At 36.6% G+C, this 13,050-nt stretch overlaps 1 protein-coding gene across 1 annotated transcript in view; it reads right to left on the bottom strand.

The window, feature by feature from the left end:
• The window catches only part of SPINK5 (serine peptidase inhibitor Kazal type 5), a 79,218-nt gene extending 67,558 nt beyond the window's left edge, over positions 1-11,660 (bottom strand). Inside the window, exons 1-4 of the mRNA XM_059173355.1 lie at positions 11,606-11,660; positions 9,856-9,881; positions 6,579-6,706; positions 4,818-4,890 (exon numbers count right to left, since the gene is read on the bottom strand). Coding sequence (XP_059029338.1) covers positions 4,818-4,890; positions 6,579-6,706; positions 9,856-9,881; positions 11,606-11,660 — 282 coding nt within the window. The remainder of the gene's footprint in view (positions 1-4,817; positions 4,891-6,578; positions 6,707-9,855; positions 9,882-11,605) is intronic.
• Between the last annotated feature and the right edge of the window lie 1,390 nt (positions 11,661-13,050).

Genomic DNA, 13,050 nt, shown 5'->3' with positions numbered 1-13,050 from the left:
TCTATAACTTAGTGGTTGGCCAATGATCAGACACAGTTTGGGCTCAAACACCTCAGGCTAATAAGGCTTCCACTGTTTGCAGATAGGCCTGTATGTACCGGGGAGGGCATTCAAATTTCAGGATATAGTTACATCTACCCCAGCATTTGGTTTCCACTGGGATTTTTTTCACTGTGTTTTCTTTTTCTTTCTCTCTTTTTTTTTTCTGGTGCAAAAAAGGTGGTTTTATTAAAGTACAGGAATAGGACCTGTAAGCAGAAAGAGCTGTTTTTTTGTTTTTTGGATAGAGGATTTGCTAACCTCCTTAAATGAAGTGAGTAAACCTAAATGAAATGAGATCTCCAGTAAAATGAAAAATGAAGTGTTTTCATTTAACTTACGAAAAGTTTCAAATTTCCTAAATGAAATACTATCCAAATTCAACAGTGTATTAAAAATGTGTATGGTTAAGTATGATTTACCTTAAGAAAACATTAATAGTTTAACATAAGCAAATTTATCAAGAAATTTATTATATTAATAGACTGAAAGAGAAAAATCAGAAAATTATTTCAACAGTTGTAGAAAAGACATTTGGTAATGATCAAAACAGATTCAGGAGATTAAGAACAGAAAGGAATTTTCTAAACTTGCTAAAGTTTATTTATAAAACACCTACAGTAAGTATAGTTATGGAGAAACTCTAGATATATTCCTTTTAATATATGATGACAGGGCAAGCTGATGTTCATTATCATCACTACTGTTTAAGGAATTCTAGATCCTAGACAATCATATAAGAAAAGAAAAAGAAATAAAGGAATGATAAAATGGAAAAGGGAGTTATAAAACACCTATTATCTCCTATTATGCAGATAATGTGATCAACTACCAAGAAAAAAATGACAGACTCAAAAAACTATCAGAATTAACACAAGATATCATAAAGCTGTTCGATATAAGATTAACCTGTAGAAATCAACAGAACAATAACCAGATAGAAATACCATAAACAATAAAATACCAAACAAAATATCAGTAAAATGACAAATTACCTAGGTATTAGCAAAAATTATAAAAATCTGTTGAGAATACTTAATAGATTTCATAAAGCAGACAGAAATGATTATGAATTAATGATAAGGTATTCTGTCCTCTTGAGTTGGATAGGCTCATATTACAAAAAGTCAATTTAACTCAAATTATTAAATTCTTGGTATCCCTGATCACTTTGTTCCCAAACTCATGTTGGATTTTACATAAACTCAATAAACTTTTTATTTCTAGTATATGGAAAAAAGTGTGTCTATGCATAAAGTAAGTGAACTTGGAAAAAGATGAATTAAGAAAAGGGACCTGCCTTATTAGTTACTGAAGCAACGAGCTCATCTGAACAGAATAGGGAACTCAGAAACACACAGATACACGCATATGGACTTGATATCCTACATAGTTGGCAATCCACATCAATGAGAAACATTGATGAGTGAATCAATCAGTTTAAAAAGTAAAAGACACAAAAAGATGGAAGACCATTCCATGCTCTTGGATCGGAAGAATAAACATTGTTAAAATGTCTATACTGCCTAGAGCAGTCTATACTGCCTAGAGCAATCTATACTTTTAATGCTATTCCGATCAAAATTCCACCAGTATTCTTCAAAGAGCTGGAGCAAATAATCCTAAAATTTATATGGAATCAGAAGAGACCCCGAATCGCTAAGGAAATGTTGAAAAACAAAAATAAAACGGGGGGCATCACGTTACCTGATTTCAAGCTTTTCTACAAAGCTGTGATCACCAAGACAGCATGGTACTGGCATAAAATCAGACACATAGACCAGTGGAACAGAGTAGACAGCCCAGAGATGGACCCTCAACTCTATGGTCAAATAATCTTCAACAAAACAGGAAAAAATATACAGTGGAAAAAAAACAGTCTCTTCAATAAATGGTGCCGGGAAAACTGGGCAGCTATATGTAGAAGAATGAAACTCGACCATTCTCTTACACTGTACACAAAGATAAACTCAAAATGGATAAAAGACCTCAACGTGAGACAGGAATCCATCAGAATCCTAGAGGAGAACATAGGCAGTAATCTCTTCGATAACAGCCACAGCAACTTCTTTCAAGTTATGTCTCCAAAGGCAAAGGAAACAAAAGCGAAAATGAACTTTTGGGACTTCATCAAAATCAAAAGCTTCTGCACAGCAAAGGAAACAGTCAACAAAACAAAGAGGCAACCCACGGAATGGGAGAAGATATTGACAAATGACAGTACAGACAAAAGGTTGATATCCAGGATCTATAATGAACTCCTCAAACTCAACATACACAAAACAGACAATCATATCAAAAAATGGGCAGAAGATATGAACAGACACTTCTCCAATGAAGACATACAAATGGCTATCAGACACATGAAAAAATGTTCATCATCACTAGCCCTCAGGGAGATTCAAATTAAAACCACATTGAGATATCACCTTACACCAGTTAGAATGGCCAAAATTAGCAAGACAGGAAACAATATGTTTTGGAGGTGATGTGGAGAAAGGGGAACCCTCTTACACTGTTGGTGGGAATGCAAGTTTGTGCAGCCTCTTTGGAGAACAGTGTGGAGATTCCTCAAGAAATTAAAAATAGAGCTTCCTATGACCCTTCAATTGCACTACTGGGTATTTACCCCAAAGATACAGATGTAGTGAAAAGAAGGGCCATCTGTACCCCAATGTTCATAGCAGCAATGGACACAGTCACCAAACTGTGGAAAGAACCAAGATGCCCTTCAATGGATGAATGGATAAGGAAGATGTGGTCCATATACACTATGGAGTATTATGCCTCCATCAGAAAGGATGAATACCCAACTTTTGTAGCAACATGGACGGGACTGGAAGAGATTATGCTGAGTGAAATAAGTCAAGCAAAGAGAGTCAATTATCATATGGTTTCACTTATTTGTGGAACATAAGGAATAACACAGAGGACATGGGGAGATAGAGAGGAGAAGGGAGTTGGGGGAAATTGGAAGGGGAGGTGAACCATGAGAGACTATGGACTCTGAAAAACAATCTGAGGGTTTTGAAGGGGCAGGGGGTGGGAGGTCGGGGTACCAGGTGGTGGGTATTATAGAGGGCACAGATTGCATAGAGCACTGGGTGTGGTGCAAAAATAATGAATACTTTTATGCTGAAAATAAAAAATAAATTTAAAAAAATTTTTTAAAAAGAGAGGAAAAGAGCTGTTAAAAAAAAAAGTAAAAGTCTTTAAATGGACCAAACACATTAAAGATTATGAGAAATTGGACTACAGATGATAGAAATGAAAATGGTGAAAAGAGGTCATATTTGGGATAGACTTTGGAGACAATACCAATGAGAGTTGTAGATGGATTGGATATTAGTGCCAGAAAGTGAAAAGATGACATACTAGTGAAGAAGAAATTGATGTTGCAAGTGAGAAAGGCTGTCTGTAGGAGAAAAAAAATTTTTCCCCCCCAAGATTTTATTTATTTATTTGACAGAGAGAGATCACAAGTAGGCAGAGAGGCAGGCAGAGAAAGAGGAGGAAGCATGCTCCCCACTGAGCAGAGAGCGTGATGTGAGGCTCGATTTCAGGACCCTGGGATCATGACCTGAGCTGAAGGCAGAGGCTTTAACCCACTGAGCCACCCAGGAGCCCCATGTAGGAGGAAAATTCTTGAATAGGTAGAGCACCTTATTCTGAAAGTGAACATCAGGTTGATTTTTCATGTGAGGAATCTAAGCAGAGAAAATAGGTAGATTTTTCTCTCTTATGGGGGAAAGTAACAACAAAACCAGTGTAATTACATGAAACCATTCAAAAACAAACACGTAAAAATCTAAACAGGTAATTTTACCTCAAGGGCCTGCAGTCACATATGGACTACCTTAATTTGTAAGTTAAGTATGTTCCTAGGTAGCAAGGCAAGTAATCATAAGGACTTAAGAGGTTAAAAATTATAACTCAGGCATAAAATGATAATAGAAAAGGATCTTGTCTTAGAATTCCAAAATTTTATTTCTTAAAAATCTTATTTGATTAAAATTCAGTAAATGTACGATTAGAAATATTTCAAAATAGTTTTGTTAGAATTGGTATGTATGTGTATTTCTTTTTTTGTTTGTTTGTTTGTCATTTGCTGTGTTTTCTATCTTAAAACATCACTGAATAGTTTCTCATGAAGGAAAAAGATGGGAGGAGAGGGTGAAGAAGGAGAATAGATCATACTGAATGAGCCTCTCTCTAAATGTGACAACTAAAGGCAGAACTGGAACTTTCCAGGAAACTTTTCTGATCTCCAGGGATGTTTTTAGAGCACAGAAGCTGCTCACTTTTGCTCAGATAAAGGATTTGCAGTGATTGACACTTGAGGGGTGACTGTGTTATTGTTTTAAAAGTGAGACCAGTTAGGTTCAAGCAAAGATTGTGGTTAAGTAGATTTACTGTGAAGGCTAAGGATCTCAGACATTCCTAAGTAACATTGATGGGGAAAATTTTAGCTTGGTTAGACCAGGGGTGTTACAGTAATTTGGGTGCATCTCCCTTGACTGATTGTTTTAATTATGTGTGAGGGACAGAAAGAAGGAACAGCAAGAAGATACTGGAGAAGAAACTATCCAGGAGACCTGGAGTGATACGAATACTCGTCAGAATTCCTAGTGATAACCCCCAGCTTCATCAACAGCTTCCTAAGGAGTTGGCCTCACAACAGGTATGACCTAGTAATTAGGAAATACACAAGTAGCTCTAAATAGAATCGAACACAATCTTGAAAGCAATAATGACAAGTTGACTTCAAATAATCTCACCTTTTCTGGGGCAGTGGTCTGAGAGGCTCTTGTTAAATAGCTGGCCCTTTTCTGGGATTTTGCTTCTTTTTCCCTGGAAGAGAGCAGGGAGTAGCATAGCTTAGAATGCTTTCCCAACTTGGGAGATAATGGCATATATGCCAACCTTAATTTTGATTCTTCTTCTCAGTTCAATCTAGTATATCAGATGTGGAGATAGGTATGTGCAGAAATTAGCTAAAGGACCATAAATCTCTCCTCAGTGTTGAAAAATATCTCAGACTACTTCAGTGCTGAAAATGATTCTACTGATTCTACTTCAGTGCTGAAAAATATCTCAGACATGGTTCTACAGGAGGCAAGAATCTCTACCTTTAACAGCACAACCAACAGACTATGCTCCCCGACCCCTTTCATGCTTATAACATCCAGGTGTTCACCAACTCTAAAAGCCATCTCTGCCATCATTGGAATAGTCTCTTTGAAATACCATATTTGCACTGAACCAAAATCTATCTGCTTCTTTTCGTTCTAAACTGTAAGGTCCCACAGGGCAAATTCAGAAATTTAAGAGCTTTTATGCCTTGTATATCTCCTTTTCAGTTTAAGAAACCAAGTTTATTCCAACATAATTTAAATAGGTGACAGAAACAATAACTGAGTGAGTGACTTCAAAGAGATAAATAGCCTGCCTTGTATATCTCAAGGTATTTTATTTTTGTTTCAAATTATTTTTCAAAATGTACTATATTTCATAGTTTCAGTCTCCTAGGAAGACATCCTATAACAAGAAGGAAGCTTTTAGTAAATAATACATCTGCTGGTTTACATTCAGCTTCCAAGAGACCAGCTTGCCCTGGGTCTCCCCCCAACCCCACCCCTTAAATCTTTCCTTTCTTTCTCTATCTTCCACAATTTCTTCACTAGGAGCAGCATATGTGATCACAGCTTCATTATCCCAATATTACTGACTATGTCAAATTAAATCCCCTGAGACATACCGCCTGGCATTTAAAATGCTAATTATTATAATGTGGATAAGCTTAGTATAGGCTTGATATCAGTGCTGAAGTTTTGATGGTGGTCAGACATTAAAGAGGACCTCCTTTCGAAAACCAATGAGAACACTTTGATTTGAGGATTTTTCAATGGATAACAAGCCTTCTTCCACCTTTAGGTGTCATTAAAGAGAAGGAAATCAAGCTAAGGAGCATTGCATAGATGTCAGTAAACCCCCAGGAAACTGACCCTTCCTGAGCTCCTGGGAGGTGGAATCTAAAATCAGTTCTTTAGACTATGTTTTTCTAGCATAATCCAAAATGTTTAAAAACACTGGCAACTCACAGGATTAGGGTTTGTCCCGCTTGTTTTTCTACTGGCTGGCTGCCATAAGGAGACTTCGGCATCACTCCCAGGGGTCTTTCCTCAGTCCCAAGCATACAACAGAGTCAGGGCTTAACACACCACCCAAGAATTCTTTTTTGTCCCAGAGCCAGAAAACTCAAATTGGGACTGCTTCTTCAAAAGACTATTAAGTACCACATAAGGTATTAGCCCTGGATGCTCTTGAATGCTTTGGAATACCATTTGTGTGATTGTTAAAATCTTATCAGGTAGGTGGCACTTATCCAGCTCCACCTGAAGAGGGGTCAGAGTGATCTGCTAAGCATTTTTATTTAAACTTTGCAAGTTAGAAAAATGTATTTGACAGAACACAAAATTACACTCACTAGTCCAGAGAATAGCAGGTAACCCAAACACTTAAAGAGGAAGTTTACTCACAGTATTATTTTGCACATGGCACATCTACTGATGAAGGCTCTTCCATCAGGGCTTTGAAAAAGTTCTTTATCTTGGGAACAAAATAATTTTCCATTTTTCATCAGTGTCCGATACTCATCACATGTTTCCTAAGGAAAAGATGAAAAAAAGTGTGTTTACTAAAATCTCATCAAAGCAAGACTTTACCCTCTAAGAACCTCCTTCAGCACTACTATTTAAATACCAATACCTGCTTTGTACAGAAGCCATTCACTCCATCAACAGGAAGAACACAAATAAAAACAATGACTGTCCGTTGGAGATTGCGAATCTACTTAATAAGATTTCTTCTAAAACAGTGAAATGGAAAGACCTGACCTTATATTCCAGGGTAGATATTTACAAGCCCAATAGTCTTAGCAAATTAACTTCTTGATGGCTTATTTATCCTATCTATAAAAACTGAGGATATTATTTCATATGTTCCATATGTGTTGTGAGGATTAAATATTATAAGTATGTAAAACTTTCAAAGTGCCCAACACATGGTAGATAATAATTATATTATCCTCTTCCCCTCTTCTTCCTCTTTTTTTTTATTATTGTTGTGATTATTATTACTGGAATATGACACATATAAAATACCTATTACACAGTAGGTCAATAGTAATTACTGTCAAAAGGAACACAAAAAGATTGCTGAACAAGTTAATTCAATGTATTTTACGGAAGACTTGCTATATGTCACTCTTAAAATAAATGGAGCATTTGCAGTATCTCACTAAGTACTGATTTAATAAGTTATACTCCCTATTAGAAAATCCAGTGGGCCTTTAGAGCAAGCCTTTTTTTTTTTTTTTCAATTTTGCCAAAACAAACAAACAAACAAACAAAAAAGTAACAGCATGAAGGGCATTAAGGAGGACTTGTCATGTAATGAGTCCTGGGTGTTATATACAATTGATGAATCACTGAACTTTACCTCTGAAAGTAATAACACATTGTATGTTAATTAATTGAATTTTAAAAAGAAAAGTATTCTATCCAGCCCCCTGTATCTTTATAACAATCATTAAGTCTGTCAACAAAAACTCATTATGATATTAATTTACTTTGCTAGGTGACACGGATATGCCTAGGTTCATGGATACAGCAATAAGGCAGAACCATCCTCACCTAAACCGTGCTTACCGTCAAATGGGTAACGATGTACTTCACCTAGCCCCTTAAACATGGGAGGCAGTTGGTAGCACTTGCAGAATGATTAATGGTGAAGAAGAATAAATAAATAATATCAGAGACCAGCCCTGGGAAATTTTGCCAATGGCGACCTACTAAAATATCTCTAAAATTATTATCACCACCCAGTGATCTTATCTGAGTAGCACAGCAATAATTTCTGGCAACAGACTGACGACTGGGCCTCTTGAGATCTGTCTAGTCTCTTGACTCTACAGTATCTAATGCCACATTGCAAGTTCCTGCTTAGCTTGCCAGATGTAACTGATTCTATATAGTCTAGATAAAAATTTGTCATACAATCAGAGAAGAACCTGGTGTTTTTTATGATAGAATTATATCCCTTGTGAGGCAGGTCTTCAGAAAGTATTGAAAACAAAGATTCACTGAACACTAGAATGAAGGTTTTAATAGTTTTTAGTGGTCCGTTGAAAAAGAACATTACCAATCAGGATAACTCCTGAACTGGACAGACTTCTCCAGTATCACAATGAGATGAATGGCTAATTCCTAGAAAGACCTGTTTTTTTTTTTTTTTAAAGATTTTATTTATTTATTTGACAGAGAGGATCACAAGCAGGCAGAGAGGCAGGCAGAGAGGAGGAAGCAGGCTCCCTGCTGAGCAGAGAGCCCGATGTGGGACTCGATCCCAGGACTCCGAGATCATGACCTGAGCCAAAGGCAGCGGCTTAACCCACTGAGCCACCCAGGCGCCCCAAGACCTGTTTTTTTTTTTTTTAACAGATGGACAACCAAGACCCAGAGAGAAGGTCAAGATTAGTTTAATTAGTTAAGGTAGAACTCAATGCTGCTTTCTGAGTTATGAAATAATCCAACATACTCTCTTGGAAAACAGGAAAAGACCATACAAATTGAAAGGAGGAGGGTTTTCCCTGAGAAAGAAGGAATGTCCTCTCAATTACCCAAAAATGAAAGAGGGTTGAAACAAGAACAGATCTACACCAAAAAGGCATCCTGAGGTGGGGAGATTGCTTTTCAGCAAGTATTTACTTGCACTCCACCTTCCAGCTTTTGGCTTGTTTCCATTTTGTTTTGTTTTGTTATTATTGCTGTTTGTGCTTTCTCCACAGGTTTCAGAAAAACTAAAGCCCTCCAAGGCCAAACTCTTTCCTATACTGGTTGGGATGTAACCCACTGTCTATTTTTTTTCCCAAATAGGTAAAAAAAAAAAAAATTAACTTCTATAAGAAAATGATACTTTTATTGTTCAAACAAAAGACCTCTAATAGTTGGCTACACACCCTCCTGACTCAAGGCCTCGGCCATTACAAATTCTTCTCCCTGATCTGCTGTCACCTGCAAAAATCTGCAGGACTTTTTACCTTCAGATCCTTGGTCTAATACTATCTTTTCAGAGAAAACGTACTTGAGTATTCTAAAGTATTGATACCACCTCCATCCCCAGAAATTCCTATCTTCCATTCTGGTTCATTTTCCTCCTAACATTAATCATCATTTAATGTTCTATATATTTTACTAATTTACTTACTAACTTATCTGTTTCCCTTCACTAATATGTAAGCTCCACAAGGGGAGAATTCTTGCCTATTTATCTTTATTTTCCAATATCCTTGACAACTCACACAGGGTCTGACAAATGATAGATGCTTAGTAAATGTTTACTGAATGATATATATATACACTGACTATATACAAGGTACAGACAACCCCTTTATACACAACGACCACAAGGACATTTATTTTTGCTTTCTATGTCTGTCATGACTTTTTCAGCTATTAAGTCAAACAATACTAATTCACTGGTTTGTTTATGGAATTTGAAAGCACTCCTTTAACATGGTAGATTGCATCTTGCAGACATCCATCATCATTAATACATTGATGTATATGTGTGTTTGTGTGTCTGTGTGTGATTCATGTCTTCCTTCATAAAGACCTGTTTCTGTGTTTTTAACAAAAGCTACTAGTGCCTATCAGTATAATATGTCTGTATTATTAATGTGAAGGTGTTGGCCACAGGCCGTTTTTCTTTAGAGATTTTGGAATGGTTTCAATGAACAGAAAAAGCAGGACTAACCTGATTTTCATCCTCACTGGCGGCATCTGGGACAAAAATACAGAAACCAAAGTTAAGGGAATGTAAACTATTCAACAAATAAACGATTCACTCAGTGATGTGCCTTGCTTATTTTAATGACTACATGTTATAAAACCACAAATTGCTTTTGAACATGTTAAAATTTACCATGGAAATAAAATGAGGGCACTTCACCAGGAAATCAGTACATGTACTCACAGAGGTCTAGTCACTCATAAAAGTCTAATTACTTTGGAAAATAGTAGTCAGGTACTTTCTTACCCTCTTCAAAATATCTAATTTCAAAGAGATCCTTTCACAGCAAAGTATGGTAGAACTCTTTTAAAATTATAATACAATAAATGTATCATGTCAATTATAATTTAAAAGTATAATGTAGCATAAAGTTTATATCAGATATGTACATAAAATGAAAGTTTCTGAATTCTTACAACCCTCTCTCCTCATTACAGCTACAAAACTTAGAGATCTGACAAACATTAAGAATAATTAAAATCATAGGCTATTATACTCTCTCATTAACAGACTCCCTTTTGTACTTAGATACTTATTTTAGGAAAGTGGGCATCATTTATGTATAATGATCTCATGACACTCCATCTCTGAGATTTTCTTTTAAAAATACAAATGCTTCAGGGAGCCTGGGTGGCTCAGTTGGTTAGCCATCTGCCTTCAGCTCAGGTCATGATCTCAGAGTCCCGGGATCAACTCCCACATCAGGCTCCCTGCTTGGTGGGGGGCCTGCTTCTCCTTCTCCCAGTCTCCCTGCTTGTGTTCCTTCTCTCGCTGTCCCTCTCTCTGTTAAATAAATTTGAAAAATCTTCTAAAAAAATACAAATGCTTCAGAGCAAGACTGAGTCTAGGAAATTAATGTTCCCTTCAAATTCAAATAACAAATACAAAAAGTTACCTTCTACTTCCCACAAAAGTATCTTACCTTTTAGGGAAAATGCTTTTTTAAAAAAAATTTTTAAATTTTATTTATTTCTTTGACAGAGACAGATCACAAGTAGGCAGAGAGGCAGGCAGAGAGAGGAGGAAGCAGGCTCCCTCCTGAGCAGAGAGCCCAATGCGGGACTTGATCCCAGGACCCTGAGATCATGACCTGAGCCGAAGGCAAAGGCTTTAACCCACTGAGCCACCCAGGTACCCAGGGGAAATGCTTTTAATCAACTTAGGATTGCAGAACACAGAAATAAAATGCGCTAGAAGGCACTACTACTTTAAAATAAGAATAGATGATTAAATTTTAATAGTTTATAAATATAGCATTATTATTTATAAAATATACATCTAAGTTTTAAATATTATATACATAATTCCTATCAGTATGAATTGGTATGCTTAGTATCATATATACGCACAATATATATAATTCCTAACAGTATGAATTAATATGCTTGGCGAGAGGAAGATGAGGAAGTATCTATTAGCTTTTTAGAACTATTATAGAATTAACAGAAGGATTTCTCAAGGATGAAAATTCAGACTATGTCAAACTATTTGCCATTTCTAAAGTTAACAAAATAGTTATTAAGCCACATATATAATTTTTCAAAACTCTGTGTCTGGCAAGATATTTCAAGAGTAAACATACACAAATACATATAATCACACAAACATACATACATACATATATACATTTGAGGAGCAGGGGGAGGGAGACAAGTCCCTGCCTAGGGCTTTGCCATGTGTGGCAAGAGGCTTAGATTACATGCAAATTGCTCACCTTGTATGAGGCAAAGGGCCAGGGTCAGAAGCAGTGGCACTTTGGCTATCTTCATATTGAAGATGATGTAAGTTGATTACAAGTCAGCTTCGAGCATTGCTCACCAGCTGGTGCTCTAAGACTGAACCCATGGAGATGCAGCTCACATTTATATGCTCGGTGAACACCCACAATTAACAACCAACATTACAAAACCAGTTGTTCTAGGTCATGCTAGACTTACTATACCACATCAATTTAGTTTCCATCCTTTAGCATCCTGTCAAGGTGGCAGATCTGAACAGATAATGTCTATTTCCACAATTCTAATATGTTTTCATGATACCTCCCCCAAAAGGCAATAGACTCAGTCCAAGAACCCTATTAAAGTTAAATGCTCCATTCTCCTATGTAAGAACTGAATTCTTCACCAAGACCAGACATACAACTCTGCAGATAAACATATCTTTAACTGGGCTCCCTTCATAAGTGGGAGGGAAGGAAAGACGACAGATGGGTTATCCTACTAGTCAGGTAGAGACTTACAGAGTCCCACATCTGGAGAAAGTTGCTGAGACTAAGAGAAGCTAGAATTTCTGTTGTTTCCATCTGCAGGTGTTTTGAAGGGTCTCAATTCAGTGCCATGGGCTCATGTACAAGTTAGAGTGAACAACCCAAAGAGATAACCCTGCAAGATTTTAACACTGAGTACATGGTGAAGGCAAAATTCAGGAAAGGGACAATGACTTTCACAAGAGCATATAGTTTAGATGGAAGAGGCAGAGGTGGTACTTGAGGAAGACCATGCAAATTCAACACTTTTTTTAAAAACTCCATACAATGCTTCTATCACACACTGATAAAGGCAGAAACTATGTGAAATCATGGCTTGCACATAATTACTTCCAGAAATTCTCAATCTGAAGGACATTTTCTATTCTAAAGCCTTATCTTTTTGTCTAACCAAATGTTGTATTCATAAACATTAGAAGCTCAAACTTTAACTTCCCATAGCCCATCACTCCCCAAATTACTGTTTGAAAAAATGTGGCTAAATCAATTTCCCCCCAAATTAAGTTTACTACAATATCAACTCTTTATTTACTCTCCCAGGAAGAAAAGAAAGAATTAAATACTTAAAAATATATCATTGTAACATTTTTCCAGAGAAAGTATCTTTTCCTTGGTTCCTTCTTCCACTTTACAAGTAATGCCTTTTGTCTACCAGCTTATTCTAGTCTAATAGTTCAAGAAAGCACCTGAAAAATTACACAAAAATGACTTAAGACAGAGACAAACAGTTTGATTCTAGTACTCCAAAGGGTCTCCACATTCACAGTGGAAGTTTGGGACTCTATGAGATCAAAGCCCTTTTAAAGATTCTTCCAGAAAACTGATCTAAGGCTAGCCAATTTGAGGATGATGTCAATATTCTGAATACCATCAAAGCCAGAGTATTTCCTTTC

The sequence above is a fragment of the Mustela lutreola genome, chromosome 5 (genome assembly GCF_030435805.1).
Source record: "Mustela lutreola isolate mMusLut2 chromosome 5, mMusLut2.pri, whole genome shotgun sequence".
NCBI classification, from domain to species: domain Eukaryota; kingdom Metazoa; phylum Chordata; class Mammalia; order Carnivora; family Mustelidae; genus Mustela; species Mustela lutreola.
The sequence above is the reverse complement of the archived record's forward strand: the minus strand, read 5'-3'. Positions and strand labels throughout refer to the sequence as shown.